The sequence below is a fragment of the Psammomys obesus genome, unplaced genomic scaffold (assembly GCF_907164565.1).
Source record: "Psammomys obesus unplaced genomic scaffold, mPsaObe1.curated_primary_1811, whole genome shotgun sequence".
Classification (NCBI taxonomy): Eukaryota; Metazoa; Chordata; class Mammalia; order Rodentia; family Muridae; genus Psammomys; species Psammomys obesus.
The window spans coordinates 9,056,529-9,066,898 of record NW_026596057.1 but is presented as its reverse complement, the minus strand read 5'-3'; the positions used below and the strand labels follow the sequence as shown (position 1 = coordinate 9,066,898).

The following is a 10,370-nucleotide window of genomic DNA, read 5'->3' as shown; positions in this document are numbered from 1 at the left end:
TGTGTGTGTGTGTGTGTGTGTGTGTGTGTGTGTGTGTGTGTGTGTGTAGGATGTGCCTATGGGTATCTGAGGTTAGTCACTCTTCAACTCTTTTGTTTTTGAGACAGGGTTTGTCTTTGTAGCCCTGGCTGTCCTGGACTCACTTTGTAGATCAGGCTGGCCTTGAACTCACAGAGATCCACCTGCCTCTGCCTCCTGAGTGCTGGGATTTAAAGGCATGTGCCACCACTGCCTAGCTCAACTTTATTTTTTGAAGTCTTTGACTAAACCTGAGGCTCCACATTTCAGCTTGATTGTCTGACCAGAGAACTTTAGGAATTTTTCTGACGTTGCTGACGTTATTAGAGAGACACTCCTCCATGGCTGGCTTTTCACTTTGTTTCTGAGAATGTGTACTCATGTCCATATTGGCTAGTTTTAAAAAATATATTTATTTTAAAATATGTGTTTGTGTACATGTGAATGTAGTGCCACATGCACACAGAAGAAAGTGTTGGATCCGCTGGAGATCTGCAGGAGGGACTGCTGGTTGTGAGCTACCCTGTGGGTGCTGGCAGCTGAGCCTGGGTCCTCTGCATGAGAAGTTTCATTCTTAACTCTTGAGCCATCTCTCTGGCCCTCACTCGTTAATCTTTGTTTTTGAATCACTTTTTCTTGACTTCCAAGTTATCACATTCTCTTAATTTCATTTTGCATTACCCTCTGCTGATTTTAAATTTCCATAATCTCTGCCCTGTGAATGTCAATTTATACTCATTTTCAAGATTATCTCTACTCCTAGGTCTTTGAATATCACTATCTAGCAAATTTGCCACATTTTATCAGTTCTGTGATCTTTTTTGTTTGTTTTTGTTATTGTTGTTTTTTTGGTTTTTTTGAGACAGTGGTTCTCTCTGTATCCTTACCTGTCCTGGACTCACTTGGTAGACCAGACTGGCCTCGAACTCACAGAGATCCTCCTGCCTCTGCCTCCCCAAGTGCTGGGATTACAGTTGTGTGCCATTGTGCCTGTCAGTTCTAGGATTTTTTTTTTTTAAGATTTATTTATTTGGTATATATACAATGTTCTGTCTGCATGTATACATGCATGCCAGAAGAGGGCACCAGATTTCATAGATGGTTGTGAGCTACCACATGGTTACTGGGAATTTAACTCAGAACCTCTGGAAGAGCAGACAGTGCTCTTAACCTCTGAGCCATCTCTCCAGCCCCAGTTTTAGATTTATTTCTGTTTGTTTATTTATTTATTTTTATTTTCTGTGCGTTAAGGTTTTGCTTGCATGTGTGTGACTATTATCTTCATGCCTGGTATCTGTGGAGGTCAAAAGAGGGTGTTAGATTTCCTAGAATTGGAGTTAAGGGTGGATGTGAGCCATCATGTGGTTTGGTTGGTTGGTTGGTTGGTTGCCTGTTTTTCTAAAACTGAAATAAATTTGTACTTTGTACAGAGGTAAAAAGTACCCACCCCCCTTTTTGGTAGCACAAAATATAATGGCATGTGTGTTAGTTGACGGTCTTTTTCTATCTAGTCCAGAACAAGCACTGTGTTTGTGTGTGTCCATCCAGTTCCTGTCCCAGCATCTAGATGTTCTTTTGCATGTCTGATAAACATTTTAGACTTCATCAATTTAAATGTGGGATCTTAATCCCTGCTCTCCTAGGAGCCACTCCATTCTTCCATTTGTTGGTCCAGTATCCTGAGAGATCCACTCTTCTTTTTCTCATTATGTATGTACAACTAATCAGCAGATTTCCATACCCCATCAAGTCCATTCAAAATCCATTGACTTCTTATTACTTTTTCTGTATAAGTTTCATCTTTTCATGTAGACTATGGACTAACTAACTGTCTGTTTTGCACAGGATTTCAATTCTTCATGCTGATACTTCTCTTCTTAGAAATTCTACAATATATTTCCATTTCTTAGAGTGAAAGTTAAAGTCTTTTCCATGATCATGGTCTCGTTTTCCATTACCATGGAACATGCCAGCCATACTCTCACACCATGGCCTTTCCACTTGTTCTTCTGTCTCACTGGAACATTCCCACTTAAGCTTTACTGAACACATTGAAACCTGTCTTTCAGGTCCTTAACCATGTTTAACGTTTTTTTTCTCTCTCTCTAGTTTTATGTTTAAGGTTCCTTGGAGCCTGTTAGTCTACACTGTACCACTGTACTATAGCCCTCATTCTTATTTTCAGGGAGACCATCTCTGCCTAAATAGTCGATAAATATTTGCTCCACTTTTCTTTGCTCAGTTTTTCCAATTCATCGTTATCTAAGTGCTCTTATGTTTTTTTATTTGTCATATTGTCTAGCTCTTAATCTTGAGTATAATGGGGGAATTTGTTTTGATTATCATTACTTCTCCAGCAACTAGAAAAATAATACACCACATAGTGTTAGTAATTCAAAAGTGGTCTTTTCATGTGACTGTTGGCTTTCCTGTATTTTCAAACCTGAATCTCCTTCCTAGAGTTGAAATGCCATCTGTGTTTTAAAACCCAGTTCAAATGCCATCAACAGTAGTCTTATATAGAATTCATCTATGAAAATGTCTTCTCACTTCATTTTGTGTATTTTTAGTATGTTTTAGTGTATTATATGTATGTGTGTTGGCGGCAGTTTAATAAGAAAGGGTTATTTTAGCTCATAATTCAAGGTATAGATAGTCTATGATGGCAGCAAAGTCAAGGCAGAGGAAGCTTGAAGCAGCTCACATATCACATTCACAATCAGGAAACAGATGACTGCCACAGTTAAGATGGGTCTTTCTGTAAAAGTTAACATAAGATAATCTGCCACAGTGTGGCCAGAGGCTCATCTCTCGGGTGATTCTAGGTCCTTTTAAGTTGGTACCACTAATCATAACAGATAAATAAGTATCCGAAGGCCACATAATGATTAACTTTATTGCATTGGTGTAATATTGGATAAAACACTGAATAAGATTATAGGTTTTGGTTTTTAATTTTTAATTTTATAGATGCTCCTCCTCCAACATGGGAACAGCTAGAAAATGGCCTGGTTGCTGTACGTACAGTAGTACATGGGCTGGTTGATTATATCCAGAACCACAGCAAAAAAGGAGCAGATCAACAACAGGTAAGGGGCTGATGTTTGAAATCTTCAGATAAACCACTTTGGGTATACCTAAAAACTGGCCACTGTAGATACAGATACAAAGCCAAATAATAATGATACGAATATTTTAAGATTCTGACTATAGGCGCTGGAGAGAGGCTCATTGTTAAGAGAACTGACTGCTTTCCCAGGGAACCCAGTTCAAGCCCTGTACCCACACAGTGATTCACAACTTTCTATAACTCCAGTTCCAAGGAAATCAGAAGTCCTGTTCCGGCCTTTGTGGATACCAAGCATGCACTGCTACACAGACATACATGCAGGCAAAACACCCATTCATATACTGTTTTAAATGTTGAAAAAAGGACCCTAACTATAGAAACTATAAGTTAGCATGACTAGCAGTTAGTGTGTTAGTTTTGCTTAAGTAATTTTATCTGACAATAATTCTTTTTTGGTTTTCGAGACAAGGTTTCTCTGTGTAACAGTCCTGGCTGTCCTGGCCTCACTTTGTAGACCAGGCTGTGATTAAAGGCCTGTGCCACATGCTTGACAACAATCATTATTTCTTATTGATTGTTCTGGGGTCATTTCACATTAGATATAGCAACATTTGATGGAGAAGAGCTGATTCGGTGGTAAAGCTTATTCCATTTAAAACTAATTACTCTCTTCATTTTCTATTACATTTCAGTTAGATAATGTCACTTTTTGATACCAATGCTGTATCACTAGTACTTTTTGTATTTTTGTAGATGGTTTTTCTGTGTAAGTATTTAAGGAATTTCATTAATGTTTATTACACTAGTGTGCCAAACCATCTTCTGATTTTAAATATGTATTTTTTTTACACTTATTCGTGTATATGTGGAGGTAAGAAGTCGGGTTTATTGGTCCTGGAAGCTTGGTAGCATCAACCATTGAACTGTCCTGCTGACCCAGATTTTGCAATTTTTGTTAGGAGACAATTATATGTTATATGAACACCAAAGAAATAATTAGAATTGTATACATTTTGAATACTTTTTGGTTTTATTTTTTCTGTCTCACATATGAATGAGCATAAAGACCATTACACAGATTCTTTGGTCAAATTATGAAGGGTTTATTTTCTGTCAGGTAGAGCTATCGTCCTAAAGCAAGGTTTAGGAAAATAGCATCAAACACAGGCAGTTTTATTTTTGGGAGTTTATATTAACCCACAAACTGCAAGGCTAGTGGGTTTTCAATGATTTTTTATCTTCATCTCATGGAGATCAGGACATAAGGCCAAATTCCAGAAAATGTGTCAAAACATGGTCAAACCCAAGTATTTGAAAACGGGAATGAACTTATTTTGACCTTGTAATAAGATGGCTTTTAATCTTATGATGGAGTCAGCCATGAGCTCACTGTATAGTTGATAAAAATTTTTAATTCCTTGATTTTCCTGCCTCTGCCCCTAAATTCTGGGACTACTTGTATGTACCACCATGTCTGATGTATACATTTTAAAGTCTTAAACTCTATAAAAGAAAAGAGAACCTTGAAGTTTATTGAAAAAAAAAAACCGACTTATTTACTTATTCATTCATTCATTCATTCATTCATTCATTCATTCATTCATTCATTCATTTATTTTGGTGTGTGTGTGCACCATGTGTAGTCCTGGGGCCCTCAGAAGAGGGCATTGGCTCCCCTGGAACTCAAGTTACAAATGGCTGCAAGGCACCATGTATATGCGGGGAACTGAGCTGAACCCTAGTCCTCTACAGTAACAATGAGTACTCTTAACCACTCACTGAGGCATCTCTGGCTCATTATTAAGTTTTAGTGCCGCATATATTTGAGAATTCCTGAATGTTAGAAAAAAATGAGGACTTCAGTTTTTTTTTCTTTGAGAAATTTATGCAATTTATTTTGATCATGTTCATTGCCCAACTCCTCTCTTTAACTCTTTCCAGACTCACCTGCACCTCTGACTTAATGTCTTTTTCTTTTTAAATTCAAATTTAATAACCCATCAACTATAAGTTTACTCTGTATGTACTTCTGAGTGTGATGGGGCCAGCTACTGGAGCATGGTCAATATACCCTAAGTCTTCAAAGCTCCTCACTTGGAGGAGAGTGCTCACGAGCCTCTTTCCACTCCACGGCAGAATGTTCACTGACTCCCCTTATGCAAGTGATCGCACGTCTGCTGGGCATTTTGAGTGTATTTGTCTTGCCACGTTCAAAAGACACTGTTTTGCTCTGTCTTCCCTGACCTTTGGCTTTTATAGTCTTTCTGCCAGACCTCTCCTCCATGATGGTCTCTAAGCCTTGGTGAAAGTGTGTGTGTGTGTGTGTACGCGCGTGTGTATGCGCACACGCGAAGATATGTGCATGCCGTGTAGATGTCCTGTTTATAACTGAGCACTTCATAGTCACCTGTTCTCCGCACAGTTGTGAGTTTCTGTGTTAGTCGCCTCCACTGCACTGAGAAACTTCTCTGATGTGGTCTGAGAGCTGCTCCAACCTTTGGTTTGTGTTGCTTTAGTGGCTGCGCCTTTTTTTTTTTTACATTGTGCATGGGTGTTTTGTCTGCATGTATGTAATGTGCTTGGTACCTGTGGAAGCCAGAAGAAGGTGTCTAACTCCCTGGACCTGGAGTTCTAGATAGTTATGAGCTGCCATATGGGTCCTGGAAATTGAACCCAGGTCTTCAGTAAGAGCAGCCAGTGTTCTTAACTCTGAGCCCCTTTTAGAGCTCTTTTAAATTTTAATTTTGGATCTCTCAGCAGGCAAAAGCTTTTATGCAAGCTAGGCAACATACATTCAATACCTGTAACCCAGGTAAAAGTATAAGCAAAGAACCAACTCCACAGAATCATTCTCTGAACTTTCACCACATTCCCCTGCTGCTCGTACCTCTAATAATAATAATTAAAATGTAATACTTTTGCTCTGGGTAGTTTAGATAAGTATGGGAATTAGCTTAAATTCTGTGCTGTTAGAGTCGTAAGCTGAAAACAGAAAATTTACATTTGTTACTGTGTGCTTTGTTTTATGTTTGGTATTTTGATCTTGGTCCTAGCCTCCACAGCATAGCAAATACAAAACATACATGTGTCGAGATATGAAGCAGAGGGGAGGATGCCCTCGTGGGGCCAGCTGTACATTTGCACACTCGCAGGAAGAACTGGAGAAGTAAGTATGAAAACCATGAGACACAGGTTTTGGAATAAAGAATAATTTGTTGGCTTTAAGAAATACAAAAAAGGGGTTGGAGAGAAGGCTCATTGGTTAAGTACACTGACCAATCTTCTAGGGGACCCAGGTTCAAATCCCAGTACCCACATTGATAGCTCATAACTGTTTGTAACTCCAAGTTCTGACTCTCTCACATAGACTTATCTGCAGACAAAACACCAGTACACATAAAATAAAGGTAAATAAATTTAAAAATAAAAAAATAGAAATACAGGGGCTGGAGAGAAGGCTCAGAGGTTAAGAGCACTGGCTGTTCTTCCAAAGGTCCTGAGTTCATTTCCCAGCAACCACATGGGGGCTCACAACCATCTATAATGAGATCTGGTGTGCAGATGTACATGCAGACAGAACACTGTATACATAATCAGTAAATAAATCTTTAAAAAAAAAGAAATACAAAAAAGAATCATCAAATTCTCATAAGCACATAGGAAGTACTTTCTTAAAAGTTTAAGTTTTTTATTACATTGTTTTTATGAAGGGGAAACTTTGTTTCATCATTAGCTAGGTGTCAAAATGAGTCATTTCCACATAAAATCCTAGTCCCCTTTAACAATTTTAACTGATTCTTACTAATTGTATAATGTATTCTTAGTTGAAACATTTGCTTTTCATACAGATTTCGTAAAATGAACAAACGTCTGGTTCCCAGAAGACCCCTGAGTGCTTCTTTGGGTCAACTTAATGAGGTGGGCCTGCCTTCACCTATACTTCCTGATGAAAGTGCAGTGGATTTGTCCAGCAGGAAACCTCCTGCACTACCAAATGGAATTGTATCGGCAGGGAGCACAGTGACACAGCTGATTCCACGAGGGACAGACCCCAGCTTTGATTCTAGTCTGAAACCAGGAAAGCTAGACCACCTGAGCAGCAGTGCTCCTGGATCCCCTCCTGACCTGTACGTCTTCAGTCTCTTCCTTGTAAAACTAAGTAGAGGGAAAAGAAATGTTTGATTCAAACCACAATGCTCTGGGGTGTGTTGTTTGTTCTTCTGTTTTGAATCAAAGTCTGTCTTCTAGTTCACTTTGTAGCCAAAGATGACCTTGAACATTCAAGCCTCCTGCCTCCACCTCCCAGATACTGGGATTGCAAGCCTACAGTACCATGCCCAACTATGTTGTGCTAGGGATTGAACCTACCAACTGAGCTATATCCCGGTCCAGAAAATAAAAATTGTGCCTTTGTTTTGTTGCCTTTTACTTCTTTTTCCTGCACTAATGATTTTTTTAAGGAAGAGTAATTTCTTTAAATTTGTAGAAGGGATTAACATTCAATTATCAATTTTCAAAGTACTGGCAGTTCTTTTATGTAAAACATTTAATGTACATTAAAAGTATTATTATAGAGATTTTAAAGTTGTCTTGTATAATTTTGTTCCCTTAGGCTGGAATCTGCCCCTAAGAGTATTTCTGCCTTACCTGTGAATCCACATCCTGTACCTTCAAGGGGACCAACAGATCTGCCTCCTATGCCAGTCACCAAACCAATTCAGATGGTACCTCGAGGTTCTCAGTTATATCCAGGACAACAAGCAGATGTTTATTATCAGGATCCTCGAGGAACTGCCCCAGCATTTGAGCCAGCACCTTATCAGCAGGGTAATGATCTTTCATTTATGTCACTCACTTTTCTTTAAGCCGAATGAGATTATTCAGTTATAAGATTGATCATTTACATAGTAGCTTTTTTTAGAAAAAAAAAAAAAAAAAAAGTGTTGGGGTTTTTTTGTTGTTGTTTTTTTGTGTTTTTGTTTGTTTGTTTGTTTGTTTTTGTTTTTTTTTTTTGAGATAGGGTTTCTATGATTTAACCCTGGCTCTACTAGAACTCATTCTGTAGACCAGGCTGGCCTCGAGTTCACAGAGATCCACCTATCTCCACCTCCTAATGTTGGGATTAAAGGCCTTAGCCACTACCGCCCATCAAAAGTATCCTTTCTTTCCTTTCCTTTCCTTTCCTTTCCTTTCCTTTCCTTTCCTTTCCTTTCCTTTCCTTTCCTTTCCTTTCCTTTCCTTTCCTTTCCTTTCCTTTCTCTTCTTTTCCTCTCTTTTTTCTTGGGGGGGGGCTTTACGAGATAGGGTTTCTCTGTGTAGCCTTGGCTGTTGTGTACTCACTTTGTAGACCAGGCTGCCCTCAAACTCTCAGAGATCTGTCTCCCTCTACTGGGATTACAGGCATGTACCACTGCCCCATTGTGCCCCATTTTAATGGTTTCAAAGAAAAAAGTTTATATAGAAAAACAAGAGCTCATTATTGTTTTGGGTTCCTCTTTTATATTGTACAGGTATGTACTATCCTCCAACACCATGTGTATCCCGCTTTGTCCGGCCTCCACCATCTGCTCCTGAACCTGGTCCTCCATACTTGGATCATTATCCACCCTACCTCCAAGATCGTGTCATAAACTCTCAGTATGGCACACAGCCACAACAGTACCCACCTATGTACCCACCTCACTATGATGGCCGCCGTGTATACCCTGCTCAGTCTTATACAAGAGAGGAGATTTTCCGGGAAAGCCCTATACCCATTGAGATTCCATCTGCAGCAGTGCCATCCTATGTTCCTGAGTCCAGAGAACGATACCAGCAGGTAGAGGGTTACTATCCAGTGGCCCCTCATCCAGCTCAGATCAGACCTTCATACCCCAGGGTATGCTATATTTTTTCTTACTTCTTCAACTTAATTTATATTTATGAACGTTCTTATTTTGCTATGGTAATAACCTTTTTGATTGATTCTTTTTATATGAAAGCATCTTTATTTCATAAATAATTTTTTAATTATTTTCATTTTATGTGTATTGGTGTTTTACCTGCATGTATGTCTATGTAAAGGTGTCAGATTTTGGAGTTACAGAATGTTGTGAGCTGCCCTGTGGATGCTGGGATTTGAACCCAGTTCCTCTGGAGGAGCAGTCAGTGCCCTCGACCACTGAGCCATCTCTCCAGCCCCTTAAATGACTTTTAAAACTTTTTATTTTTGTATATATATGTATTTATAATTAGTGTGAGAGAGTACAGGTGCACGTTTGCCATACCACACATGGGTCAGAGGATAACCCTTGAGGGTAAGTTCTTACTCTCCCATTTGTTAGATGAGGTCTTTGTTGTTGCTGCTGATGATCAGCATACTTCAGGTTAGCTCCCTCTGCAAACTTCCAGTTGATTCTTCTGTCTATTCCTCCCATATCACCATAAGCATCCTGGGATTACATATGTGTCATGTGATTTCCAGAGATTACAGCCTGGATTGTCAGGCTTACAATCAAGTCAATGCTTACACCTGTTGAGCCATCTTCGTGGTTTTAAAATAAAAACAAATAAACATAAATCTGAACATTCTTAGTTTGTGTATTAGCTCCATATAAGCTAGAAAATTTGGAAGATCTTGAGAGTTTGGATTGGCTTTCTTTGTTTTTCTTTATTCTGTCTAGTGTTGATATTTCTAAATGTTAAGATATGTATATGTTCTGCTCCTGAGTTAAATATATATGCTTAATTAATGTGCTCTGGAATTCTTTGTCAATTTTAAATAATCTTTCAATTTCCAGGAGCCTCCCTATAGTCGGCTTCCTCTTCCCCAACCCCATCCTAGTCTGGATGAGCTACATCGCAGACGGAAGGAAATAATGGCCCAGTTAGAAGAAAGAAAGGTTATCTCTCCACCTCCTTTTGCACCTTCACCGACATTGCCTCCTGCATTCCATCAAGAAGAAGTAAGTATGTCATTTTCAATCCTGCTTAGTAGTTTAACCATTATCATTTTTTGTAGCCTGTTTAAGAAATTATGAGAGCCAGGTGGTGTTGGTATATGCCTTTAATCCCAGGAGGCAGTTGCAGAGGCAGATGGGTCTCTTGAGTTTGAGGCCAGCCTGGTCTTCAGAGTGACTTCCAAGACAGCCAGGATTACACAGAGAAACCCTGTTTTGAAGAAGAAAGAAAGAAAGAAAGAAAGAAAGAAAGAAAGAAAGAAAGAAAGAAAGAAAGAAAGAAAGAAAGAAAGAAGAGAGAGAGAAAGAAAAAAAGAGAGAGAGAAAGAAAGAAAGGAGGGAGG

At 39.0% G+C, this 10,370-nt stretch overlaps 1 protein-coding gene across 2 annotated transcripts in view; it reads left to right on the top strand.

The window, feature by feature from the left end:
• The window catches only part of Rc3h1 (ring finger and CCCH-type domains 1), a 77,606-nt gene that overhangs the window by 47,961 nt on the left and 19,275 nt on the right, over positions 1-10,370 (top strand). For both annotated transcript variants that reach the window (XM_055624482.1, XM_055624481.1), the window contains exons 8-13: positions 2,989-3,107; positions 6,142-6,254; positions 6,937-7,215; positions 7,701-7,915; positions 8,599-8,966; positions 9,868-10,032. In XM_055624482.1, coding sequence (XP_055480457.1) covers positions 2,989-3,107; positions 6,142-6,254; positions 6,937-7,215; positions 7,701-7,915; positions 8,599-8,966; positions 9,868-10,032 — 1,259 coding nt within the window. The remainder of the gene's footprint in view (positions 1-2,988; positions 3,108-6,141; positions 6,255-6,936; positions 7,216-7,700; positions 7,916-8,598; positions 8,967-9,867; positions 10,033-10,370) is intronic.